Genomic DNA, 11,708 nt, shown 5'->3' on the forward strand with positions numbered 1-11,708 from the left:
CCCATCAGGCAGTCTCTCCCCAGCAGTAACCGGTCACTTCTCTGTCCCCCAGCCTGTGACAACCAGCATTCTATTGTCTGTCTCTATGAGTCCGCCTCCTCCAGGGATCTCATAAATTGGAATTACGTGTGTGTGTGTGTGTGTGTGTGTGTGTGTGAATGGCTTATTTCATTTAGCACAGTGTTTTCAGGTTTCATTCATGCTGTAGCATATTGCGAAATTTTCTTTCTTTTTTAAAACTAAACAACATCCTGTTGTATTTATATACCACATTTGTTTATTTGTTTATTTGGGCTCTTTCCACCTTTTGAACGTCATTGATAGCGCCACGATGAACGTCTGTGCACAAGGTTTTTTCAGTTCTTTCAGGTATATACCTGGGAATGCAATTGCTGCTTCCTAATTCTACGTTTAACTTTCTGAGAACTCCAAACTGTTTTACACGCTGCCTATACCGTTTCACATTTCTACCAGCAATGAGAGAGGCTTCCAGTTTCTCCACATTCTCTCCGGTACTTATTCTCTGTTTTTCTTATTTTTGTTATAGCTGTGTGAAAACAGACCTAGAAAGCCTCAGGTAAGAACAGAGTTGGGAAGCCCTGGGTGGGGACTGTCACATGTACACCACTCGCTGCTGCTTCCGTAACCAGCAGCAAGAAGGAACAGAACTCTGACCTCGACCAGGGAGGACACAGGTAGGAATTTCATAAAAAAGAAGGAGGCTCTGTCTTGGCCCCAGGAACAGCACACTAACCACTGCTGGCTGATGACAAATCACCACAGCCTCAGAGTCTTACTCTTCTCAAACTTTTCTTCAAAACGAGTTTCCCCAATTTCCTCTTAAAACCTCATAAAAGTTGACCTTCCTGGAGCACCTGGGTGGTGCAGTCAGTGAAGTGTCCGGCTCTTGGTTTCCGCTCAGGTCATGATCTCAGGGTTGTGAGAGCGAACCTTGCGTTGGGCTCCCCACTCAATGTGAAGTGTGCTTGAGATGCTCTCCTCCCCTCCCCCCACCCCAAATAAATAAATAAATCTTTAAAAAAAATTGACCTTCCCTTCGTTCTCCAGACTTGCCCGTGGTTTCCATAGTTTGCTTGTCCCCAGTTGCAATTCCTCTGCTGTTACTGAATAAACTCATTTTGATAGTATGGTAACTGGCTCTTTTATTTTTAATGTTGACACGTACCATATTTGTGAAGTGGTACCTCACTGTGGCTTTGATTTGCATTTTCCTGACAATTAATGATGCTGTACATCTTTCATATGACTGTTGAGTGTTTGCAGATCTTCTTCAGAGAAACGTCCACTCAAGTCCGCGTTCACATCTTAACTGGGTTCTTTTTCTTTTTATTGTTGACTTGTAGGAGTTCTTTTGTTTTAATTCTTGAAAGATGATTTTTCCCAGCTTTACTAAGATATAGTTGATAGATACTATCATATAAGGTATACAACAGGATGATTTTGTGGCAGGGAAACTAAAGGGACCCCATGAAGGACTGCTTTTTTGCTCCCTTTCCTGCTTCTTTTCTTGCTAGGACCTGCACCCCCCCTTACACACGCCTTATAGTACAGATAATGTGTGTCGTCCTTGTAAAGGTCAAAGAGTTAATGATTTCTTTAACTCCCAGCACAACAGAGAACACCTGAGGAGTGACCAGGCGGGGTCATCATGTCAAGACCCCTGGCTCCAGGGCATAGGTGACTTACGGAGAACACCTAAACACTCGTCTTTGTTGCTGGATGCGAGAGGACACGTGCATCAGACCACATCCCTCAATAAAAACCCCAGACACCAAGCAAAGATGAGACTCACTCTTCCTCCCAAGCCTCCCGGACCCTCTGTCTGTACCTGTTCTCTTTCTAGGTCTTCCACAAACTCTGCTCTCACCTCCTCTCAACTCACAGTTGATTTCTACCCTGCCCAAAGCCAAGTGCCCTCTTGGCGGATCCTGTGGGACCCCGTCTGATCCTTGGACCCAGCCAGCCTGCATCAATTTGGTACATGCACAATGATGACCACTTCCATCACCTCACGTAATTACCATTGTTTTGTGTGTGGTGAAACATCGAAGATTTACTCTTAGCAAATTTCAAGTATATAACACAGTGTTGTTAACTGTGGTCACTATCTCTTTAGCACAGCCTGAGAACTTAGTCATCTCATAACTTGCAGTCTGTACCTTTTGGCCGACTCTCCCCACTTCCTGTACCACCCACACAGTCTGGCTGCCCCTGGCAACCACCATTCTGTGTGAGAGTTCTTGACATAGTCTGCATACTAGATCCAGGATTCCCTCTAAAGGAGATCCTGGGCCATGGAGTGCTCCCTGGGAGTCTAGACTCTTAAGTGTTTCAACAAGGCCTAGTTAGAGAAGAAAAACTTCCCCTTCATTCACAATATTCTAGGACAAAGGAGAGTCTTGCTAGCTTGGTCTTTCTTTTCTCCTTTTCCACTGAAGGCCTGGCTGCCTTGACTTCTTGTGAGAGTGGCTGGAAAGGTAGTCGAGCCATCTGTAATTGTTAGCGAGATGGTCAGCTTCCAATCCTCGATAATGAGACTGGTTACTGGGGAAACACAGCTCCAACTATGGTTTAGACTATGTCAGATTATCCTGTTACAGTCTTTGTTACCTGAGATGGTGGTGGACTTTCAGAGCCGAGACCCAGGCAAACCTGCAGAGTCAGAGCCCCAGGGCGGTGGCACCTGCCCCAGCTTTGCATTGCCCAACACTCAGAGAGGCAGGGAAATGGCTCTTTCTGATGCTGCAACCAGTCCCAATATACATATGTGCAGATTACCTAAGCTGCTTATTGATTTCGTGGTTTCTGAGGAGGTAAAGCTTTCTGAGTTAGAGACTGTAAATGGGTTATAAGCAGAACAGCTCTGCCCATATAACATTGCAGTTATGACCTGCAGTTATGGAAACATCTTTTCAACCAAGGTGAGTTTCCTCTTGCAAGGAATACTATTACTTACTCAAATAAAGAAATGACAGCGTTAAAGTTTTGATGGCAAATAACTGATATTCTTAATCCCATAAAATGAAAATAACATCTTTGGCATGTTCCTGGGCAATTCATTGCTGGAAATCATAAATCAAAGTGGTCCTCTAACTACAATAACGTCCAACTTTGACTTTAAACATTATGATTGTGTATCATAATCAAACAATAACTATGTTAAGTGACTTTATTTCTGTGGAGAATAAAGAAATATTTTTCTAAAAAATTAATCGTACAAAGAAAAGCACTTCCTCTGGTAGAAAGTTGTATCACAGGCCAGTGGTTTTCAAAGTGTGCTCTAGGGAACCCAAAGGGTCCCCAACACTTTTCTGGGGGGACATGAGGTCATACTATTCTCAGAATAATACTAAGAATATTTGCCTAATTTACTCTTATCTCATGAGTGTATAATTGAATTTTTCTGAGACTACATGATGTGCAAAACCAAAAGAAATCAGGGGCACCTGGGTGGCACAGCGGTTAAGCATCTGCCTTCGGCTCAGGGCGTGATCCCGGCGTTATGGGTTCAAGCCCCACATCAGGCTCCTCCGCTGGAAGCCTGCTTCTTCCTCTCCCAGTCCCCCTGCTTGTGTTCCCTCTCTCACTGGCTGTCTCTATCTCTGTCAAATAAATAAAAAAAAAATAAAATAAAATCTTAAAAAAAAAAAAACAGAAGAAATCGAATGCAGAAGCATATATGAGAATCCAGTGTCAAATACCAAAGCAGACATTACTTAAAGAGATTTGCAAAATCGTAAGACAATGCCAATTTTCTCACCACATTTTTTTTTTCTTTTGGGAATGTTGTAACCAAGTCCAAGCCTTTTTTACCTGCTGGAAAACACACAAATCAGTCGAGAGCAAGAAGTTGGGGCAGGGAAAGAGACTGTATTTGGAAAGCTAGCAAGCCAAGGAGATGGCAGACTATTGTCCCAAAAACCCATCTCTCTGAGCGTTAAAAATTTGAGCAGGGAACTGGGAGGGGTGGGAGTCAAAGGGTGACTGATGTCTGTTGCCATCTGAGGAAGGGCGTGTAGCTTCTTTGTCCTGGTCAGCTGATTTTTGTTACAGGATTCTGGTCAGGTCATTCCTGTAACTCTTAAACATAGCATAGTCATTTCTGTACGTAATTTCTTACCTCCTTGGATGAGGTAGGTTTTGGGTAAGAAATCGGTTTTGTAATTCTTGGCTGTAAGCAAAATTTCTTTGATGACACCATGCCTACGCACAGGGGTAAGCAGAAAGTTCTAAGCTATATATAGGTCACAGCAGCAAGGGAAATAAAAATAAGTGGAGTCAGACATGCTAAGCTTCTCCTTGTTACAATATAACTATTTTCCACAAGTTGTGTTATTTATGTTAACATGTAATAGATTTATTATTGTTATTTTGTGTTCTATAATTTAATTTAATTTTTTAAGGTTAACTTACAGTAAAACTAACCTTTTTGGGGGTGCACAGTTCCATAACTTTTTAAAAATATAGATTTGTGCGATCACCACCATAATCAGGGTACAGAATACCTCCATCACCCTAAGAAATTCCCTGGTACTGCTCCTTTGTAGTCACACCTTCCCTAGGAACCCTCCCCTAAGTCCTGGCAACCACTGCTCAGTTCTCTGTCACTACAGTTTTGTCTTTCTGAGACTGTCATGTAGATGAAATCATGTAGGATGTAACCTTTGAGACTGGCGTTTTCCAATCAACATCATGTCTTTGAGATCCAGGCAAGCTGTTGGTTCCTTTTACTGCTGAGTCATATTCCATTTGTTGGATGGATATGAGTAAGGAAAGGGTTAAGGTGTAGACAGGGAGCCTTCGTTGGGGGATGGGGCTGACTAGGCTTTGAAATTATTTCTGGCCACAAAAGCCTAAGACAAGAGAAAACGGAATAGACCAGAACAGACCACGTGGCCCCGGATGTTAGGGAGTATTTTTCTTTGGCGGCTACATTGTAATCACAGAAAATGACCAAACCTCAAAGAAGTAAGCCATTAAGGGGGTTATCAATAGTCCGTGCTCAAACGAAGACCGCACCAGAATCTCAAGGGCACAAGCTTCCTGGTCAGTTCTCAGTAAAGACTGCCAGTGACAGCCCTCAGTGGCCACCCATTCGGGACCCCGGTCACTGCAGAAAGCCTTTTCTTTCCTTTCTGTTGTCACCTTACCCTAATAAACTTTCACTTCACTTCATCCTTTTGTGTCTGTGAGATTTGTTCTTGGGCTCCGTGAGACGAGAACCCTGCAACCCTCTAACAGACACAGCACAATTTGTGTATCCATTCACCAGCTAGGGGCTTCAGTTCTTTCCGATTTTTGAGTATTATAAATAAAGCTGCTATGAAACATTCCTGTGCAAGGGTTTTGTTTTGTTTTGTTTTGTTTTTTGGTAAACATAAGTTTTCATTTTTCCTGGGTAAATACCAAGGAGTAGGATTCTGGATCATATAGTATGTGTATGCTTAGCTTTATTTAAAAGGTAGTGAAACACTTTCCAGAGTGACTGCCCCATTTTGCATTCACATTGGCAACGCTTGCGAATTCTGCTCTACATTCTTTCTTTTTCTTTTTCTTTTTTATTATATTATGTTAGTCACCATACAGTACATCCCTAGTTTTTGATGTAAAGTTCCATGATTCATTAGTTGCATATAACACCCAGTGCACCATGCAATACGTGCCCTCCTTACTACCCATCACCAGCCTATCCCATTCCCCCACCCGCCTCCCCTCTGAGCCCCTCAGTTTGTTTCTCAGAGTCCATAGTCTCCCATGCTTCACTCCCCCTTCTGATTACCCCCCTTTCTTTATCCCTTTCTTCTCCTACCGATCTTCCTAGTTCTTATGTTCCATAGATGAGAGAAACCATATGATAATTGTCTTTCTCTGCTTGACTTATTTCACTTAGCATTATCTCTTCCAATGCCGTCCATGTTGCTGCAATGTTGAGAAATCGTTCTTTTTGATAGCTGAGTAATATTCCATTGTATATATGGACCACAGCTTCTTAATCCAGTCATCTGTTGAAGGGCATCTCGGCTCCTTCCACGATTTAGCTATTGTGGACAATGCTGCTATGAACATTGGGGTGCATAAGGCCCTTCTCCTCACTACATCTGTATCTTTGGGGTAAATACCCAATGGCTGGATCATAGGGTAGCTCTATTTTTGACTTTTTAAGGGACCTCCACACTGTTTTCCAGAGTGGCTGTACCAACTTGCATTCCCACCAACAATGTAGGAGGGATCCCCTTTCTCCACATCCTCTCCAACAATTGTTGTTTCCTGCCTTGTCAATTTTCTGCCATTCTAACTGGCATAAGGTGGTATCTCAGTGTGGTTTTGATTTGAATTTCCCTGATGGCTAACATTTTTTCATGTGTCTGTTATCCATTTGTATGGCTTCATTAGAAAAGTGTCTGTTGATATCTTCTGCCCATTTTATGATTTGTTTATTTGTTTCTCGTGTATTGAATTTGAGAAATTCTTTGTAGATCTTGGATACCAGTCCTTTATCTGTAGTGTCATTCACAAATATCCTCTCCCATTCCGTGGGCTGCCTCTTAGTTTTTTTGACCGTTTCCTTGACTGTGCAAAAGCTTTTTATTTTGATGAAGTCCCACAAGTTCATTTTTTCTTTGGTTTCTCTTGCCTTTGGAGATGTGTCATGAAAAAAGTTGCTGTGGCTGATGTCAAAGAGGTTGCAGCCTATGTTCTCCTCTAGGATTTTGATGGATTCCTGTCTCACATCAAGGTCTTTCATCCATTTGTAGTTTATCTTTGTGTATGGTGTGAGAGAGTGGTCAAGTTTCATTCTTTTGCATGTAGCAGTCCAATTTTCCCAGCACCATTTATTGAAGAGGACTTTTTCCACTGGATGTTTTTTCTTGCTTTATCAAAGATTAGTTGCCCAAAGAGCCGAGGGTCCATTTCTGGGTTCTCTATTCTGTTCCATTGGTCTATGTGTCTGTTTTTGTGCCAGTACCATGCTGTCTTTGTGATCACAGCTTTGTAGTACAGCTCGAAATCCGGCATTGTGATGCCCCCAGCTTTGTTTTTCCTTTTCAACAGTTCCTTGGAGATTCGGGGCCTTTTCTGTTTCCATACAAATTTAAGGACTGTTTGTTCCAGTTCTTTGAAAAATGTCATTGGTATTTTGATCGGGATAGCATTGAAAGTGTAGATTGCTCTGGGTAGCATGGACATTTCTTAAGTTAATTCCGAGTTAACGTATGATTTTTGGTGCAATTGTAAATGGAATGGATTCCCTAATTTCTCTCTCTTCTGTCTCATTGTTCGTGTATAGAAATGCAACTGATTTCTGAGCATTGATTTTGTATCCTGCCACATTACTGAATTGCTCTATAACTTCTAGTAGTTTGGGAGTGGATTCTTTTGGGTTTTCCATATACAGTATCATGTCATCTGCGAAGAGAGACAGTTTGACTTCTTCTTTGCCAATTTGTATACCTTTATCCCTTTTTGTTGTCTGATTGCTGTTGCAAGGACTTCTAGTACTATGTTGAATAATAATGGCGAGAGTGGGCATCCTTGTCGTGTTCCGGATCTTAGGGGAAAGGCTTTCAGCTTTTTCCCATTGAGAATGATATTCCCTGTAGGCTTTTAGTAGGTGGTTTTTATGAAATTGAGGAATGTACCCTCTAGCCCTACACTCTGAAGGGTTTTAATCAGGAAAGGATGCTGTATTTTGTCAAATGCTTTTTCTGCATCTATTGAGAGGATCATATGGTTCTTGACTCTTTTCTTGTTGATATAATCTATCACACTGATAGATTTGCAAATGTTGAACCACCCTTGCATCCCAGGGATGAATCCCACTTGGTCATGATGGATAATCCTTTTAATGTACAGTTGGATTCTATTAACCAGGATCTTGCTGAGAATTTTGGCATCCATATTCATTAGGGAAATCAGTCTGTAATTCTCCTTTTTGATGTGGTCTTTGCCTGGTTTGGGGATCAACGTAGTACTGGCCTCATAGAATGAGTTTGGTAGTTTTCCTTCTGTTTCTATTTTTTGAAAGAGCTTCAGGAGAATAGGTATTATTTATTCTTTGAGTGTTTGGTAGAATTCCCCAGGGAATCCATCAGGCCCTGGAGTCTTGTTTTTTGGGAGGCTTTTGGTAACTGCTTCAATTTCTTCATAATTAATTGGCCTGTTTAAGAAATCAATTTCTTCCTGTTTCAGTCTTAGTTTATAGGTTTCCAGGAAGGCATCCATTTCTTCCAGATTATTTAATTTATTGGCACAAAGCTGTTGATAAAAGTTTCTAATGATCCTTCCTATTTCATTAGTGTTGGTCGTGATTTCTCCCTTTTCATTCATAATTTTGTTAATTTGGGCCCTTTCTCTATTCTTTTGAATAAGTCTTCCCAGGGGCTTATCGATCTTATTTAATCTTTGAAAGAACGAGCTTCTAGTTCTGTTGATCTGCTCTACTGTGCTCCTGGTTTCTAATTCATTGATCTCTGCTCTAATCTTGATCAACTGCTTTCTCATGCGTGGGTTAGGCCTGTTCTTCTGTTCCAACTCCAGCTTCTTGAGGTGAGAATATAAAAACTGCATTTTAGATTTTTCTATTCTTTTGAGTGAGGCTTGGATGGCTATGTATTTTTCCCTTAGGACTTCCTTTGCAGTGTCCCATAGGTTTTGGACCATTGTGTTTTCATTCTCATTGGTCTCCATAAATTGTTTAAATTGATTTTTGATTTCCTGGTTTATTGAATCATTCTTGAGCAGGATGGTTCTTAGTTTCCAAGTGTTTGAGTTTCTTCCGAATTTTTCCTTGTATTTGAGTTCCAATTTCAAAGCACTGTGGTCTGAGAAGATGCAGGGAATAATTTCAGTCTTTTAGTATTGGTTGAGACCTGTTTTGTGACCCAGAACATGGTCTATTCTTTTTTTTTTTTTAAGATTTTATTTATTTATTCGACAGAGATAGAGACAGCCAGCGAGAGAGGGAACACAAGCAGGGGGAGTGGGAGAGGAAGAAGCAGGCTCATAGCAGAGGAGCCTGATGTGGGGCTCGATCCCATAATGCCGGGATCACGCCCTGAGCCGAAGGCAGACGCTTAACTGCTGTGCCACCCAGACACCCCATATTCTTGAGAATGTTCCATGTGCATTCGAATAGAATGAGTATTTTGTTTTTCTGGTGTGTAGTGTTCTATATATATCTATGAGGTCCATCTGGTCTAGTATATCATTCAAAGCTCTTGTTTCTTTGTTGATTTTCTGCTTAGGTGATCTGTCTATTGCTGATAGTGGAGTGTTGAGGTCCCCTACTATTAACGTATTTTTATCTATATGTCTCTTTATTCTGGTTAAGAGTTGGCTTGTGTATCTTGCTGCTCCCCTGTTGGGGGCATAGATATTTATATTTGTCATATCCAATTGTTGGATACATCCTTAAGAATAATATAGTGTCCTTCTGATCTCTAACAACAGTCTTTAGTTTAAAGTCCAATCTGTCTGATATGAGAATTGCTACCCCAGCTTTCTTTTGAGGTCCATTGGCATGAAAAATGGTTTTCCATCCCTTCACTTTCAGTCTGGATGTATCTTTAGGTTCAAAATGAGTCTCCTGTAGACAGCAAATGGATGGGTCATGTCTTTTTATCCAGTCTGCAACCCTGTGGCGTTTATGCGAGCATTTAGGCCATTCACATTGAGACTGAATACCAAGAGATATGATTTTAATGATGCCATGTTGCCTGTAAAGTCCTTGTTTCTATAGATTGTAACATTCTGTTCTGTATCACTCTTGGGGCCTTTTTACTTTTATAGAACCCCCCTTAATATTTCCTGTAGGGCTGGTTTCATGGTTACGAAATTGGTCAGTGTCTGGCGATTCTGGAAGGTCTTTATCTCTCCATCAATTCTGAATGACAGCCTTGCTGGATAAAGGATCCTTGGCTGCATGTTTTTCTCTGAAAGAGCTTTAAAATTGCCCCCCCCCCCAAGCCTTTCTCTCATTCAAGGTCTGTCTAGACAGGTCTGACGTAATTCTGATATTTTTGCCTTTGTACCTGAGAAATTTCTTTCCCCTGGGTGCTTTCAATACTGTATCTTTGGATCTAATATTTGCGAATTGCACTATGACGTGATGTGGCGTAGGTTTGTCATGGTTGAACTTGGGAGGGGTCCTCTTTGCCTCTTGGACACGAATGCTTGTTTCCTTTGCCAGATTAGGGAAGTTTTCAGCTACAATTTGTTTAAATTGTATGGTGACAGTGGTGACTATACGTATCATGGTGAGCATGTCATAACGTATATGATTGTTGAATCACTATATTGAACACCTGAAACTAATAGAACATTATATGTCAACTGTACTTTCCCCCCCAGACTTTTCTCTTCTACTAACCCATCCTCCAATTCACTGATTCGTTCTTCTGCCTCATTCACCCTGGCCATCAGAGCATCTAGTTTAGACTGCATTTGATTCATAGCACTTTTAATTTCTGCCAGATTCGCTCTCATTTCCACCCTTAGAGATTCTATATGCTTGTTAATATTTTCATTAATTTTTTTCAAGTCTACACATCATCTTGACCATTGTTACTCTGAACTCCATTTCCGATAATTTGGTTATATCCATATCCCTCAGTTCTGTGGCAGAGGCCACAGACTCATTGTCTTTTCTTTGCTGGGGGGGATTTCTCCTTCTCGTCATTCTGATGAGGAGAGGTTGTGGGGTTGTCTAGAGCCCAAATTATTTACCAGGACCCATGCAGTGTGCTCTTGTTTTATAGGGACCTTAGGGATGTGGGCTTCTTGATTTTTCAGCCTGCCTTCTGGGGGATGGGCCTGCTGCGCCGATACTCAAGCAACCCTGTTTGGGTAGAGTCACCCTGTCCCCTGCAAGGGGGGATGGGGATGGGCAGAATGTGAGCCGGTATTTCCAGGGTTTTGTTCTGTGGCAGCTTTCCCTGGCGGTTTGCTGTGCCTCTTCTGAGAGTCAGAGCAGCAGTGGCCGAATCCCAGCCTCTGTCTCAGAACAGAGAGATCGTAGTCCGCTCTCCACTGAGCTCTTCTGGCCTCTTTAACTCTGTTTCTGTTGGTGCTGCTAAATCCTGCAGCATCCCGGGATGTGCCCCCACAGCCAGCATCTCAGCCCTCACTTCCGGGGCCCGCACATCTCTGTCCTTTGTGCTTCTAATACTGCCAGCCGCCAGCTGCCTCCGCGCGCGCTCCCGAGCTCTCCGTTTCAGTGTGGTTTGCGCGCGCTCCAGAGCTCCGGTTTTCAGTCTGTTCACACACGCGTTCCCAGGCTCACGGTCCGCCCGCTCCCTTGTGCAGGTGGCTACCGCTCCCTGGCACCTGAATGCAGCGGCTCCCTCCCCCTTCCGTTTATTGTCCGATATCTGTGCGTGGCTTCACGGCTCCCCGCTTCGTACCTCAATACTTATTGCTGGAGAAGTTCATTTGTAGAGATCCAGATGTATCTTCCTGCGTTTCAGGCTGATTCCTTGGGTTTTTAGGATGGTCTGGTACCTATCCAGCTCTACTCAGGGGACCAGCTGACAAGCCCACTCTTTCTCGGTGAGTCTAGCTATGTTTTTGTTTATCTTTCCAAAAAAGGAAGCTCTTATTTTCATTGATTTTTTTTTTTTGGTCCTTTTAGTCTCCATTGGATTTATTTCCATATTCCTTTTTGTTATTTCCTTATGTCTACTAATCGG

At 42.3% G+C, this 11,708-nt stretch overlaps 1 protein-coding gene across 1 annotated transcript in view; it reads left to right on the forward strand.

Moving 5' to 3' along the window:
• Positions 1 to 11,708, forward strand: part of LOC121100144 (interleukin-9 receptor-like) — a 41,521-nt gene that overhangs the window by 20,161 nt on the left and 9,652 nt on the right. Inside the window, 2 exon segments of the mRNA XM_040620397.1 lie at positions 1,865 to 1,998; positions 2,622 to 2,834. Of these exon segments, the coding sequence (XP_040476331.1) occupies positions 1,865 to 1,998; positions 2,622 to 2,834 (347 nt within the window).

Source organism: Ursus maritimus, unplaced genomic scaffold, assembly GCF_017311325.1.
Source record: "Ursus maritimus isolate PB19 unplaced genomic scaffold, ASM1731132v1 scaffold_34, whole genome shotgun sequence".
NCBI classification, from domain to species: Eukaryota; Metazoa; Chordata; class Mammalia; order Carnivora; family Ursidae; genus Ursus; species Ursus maritimus.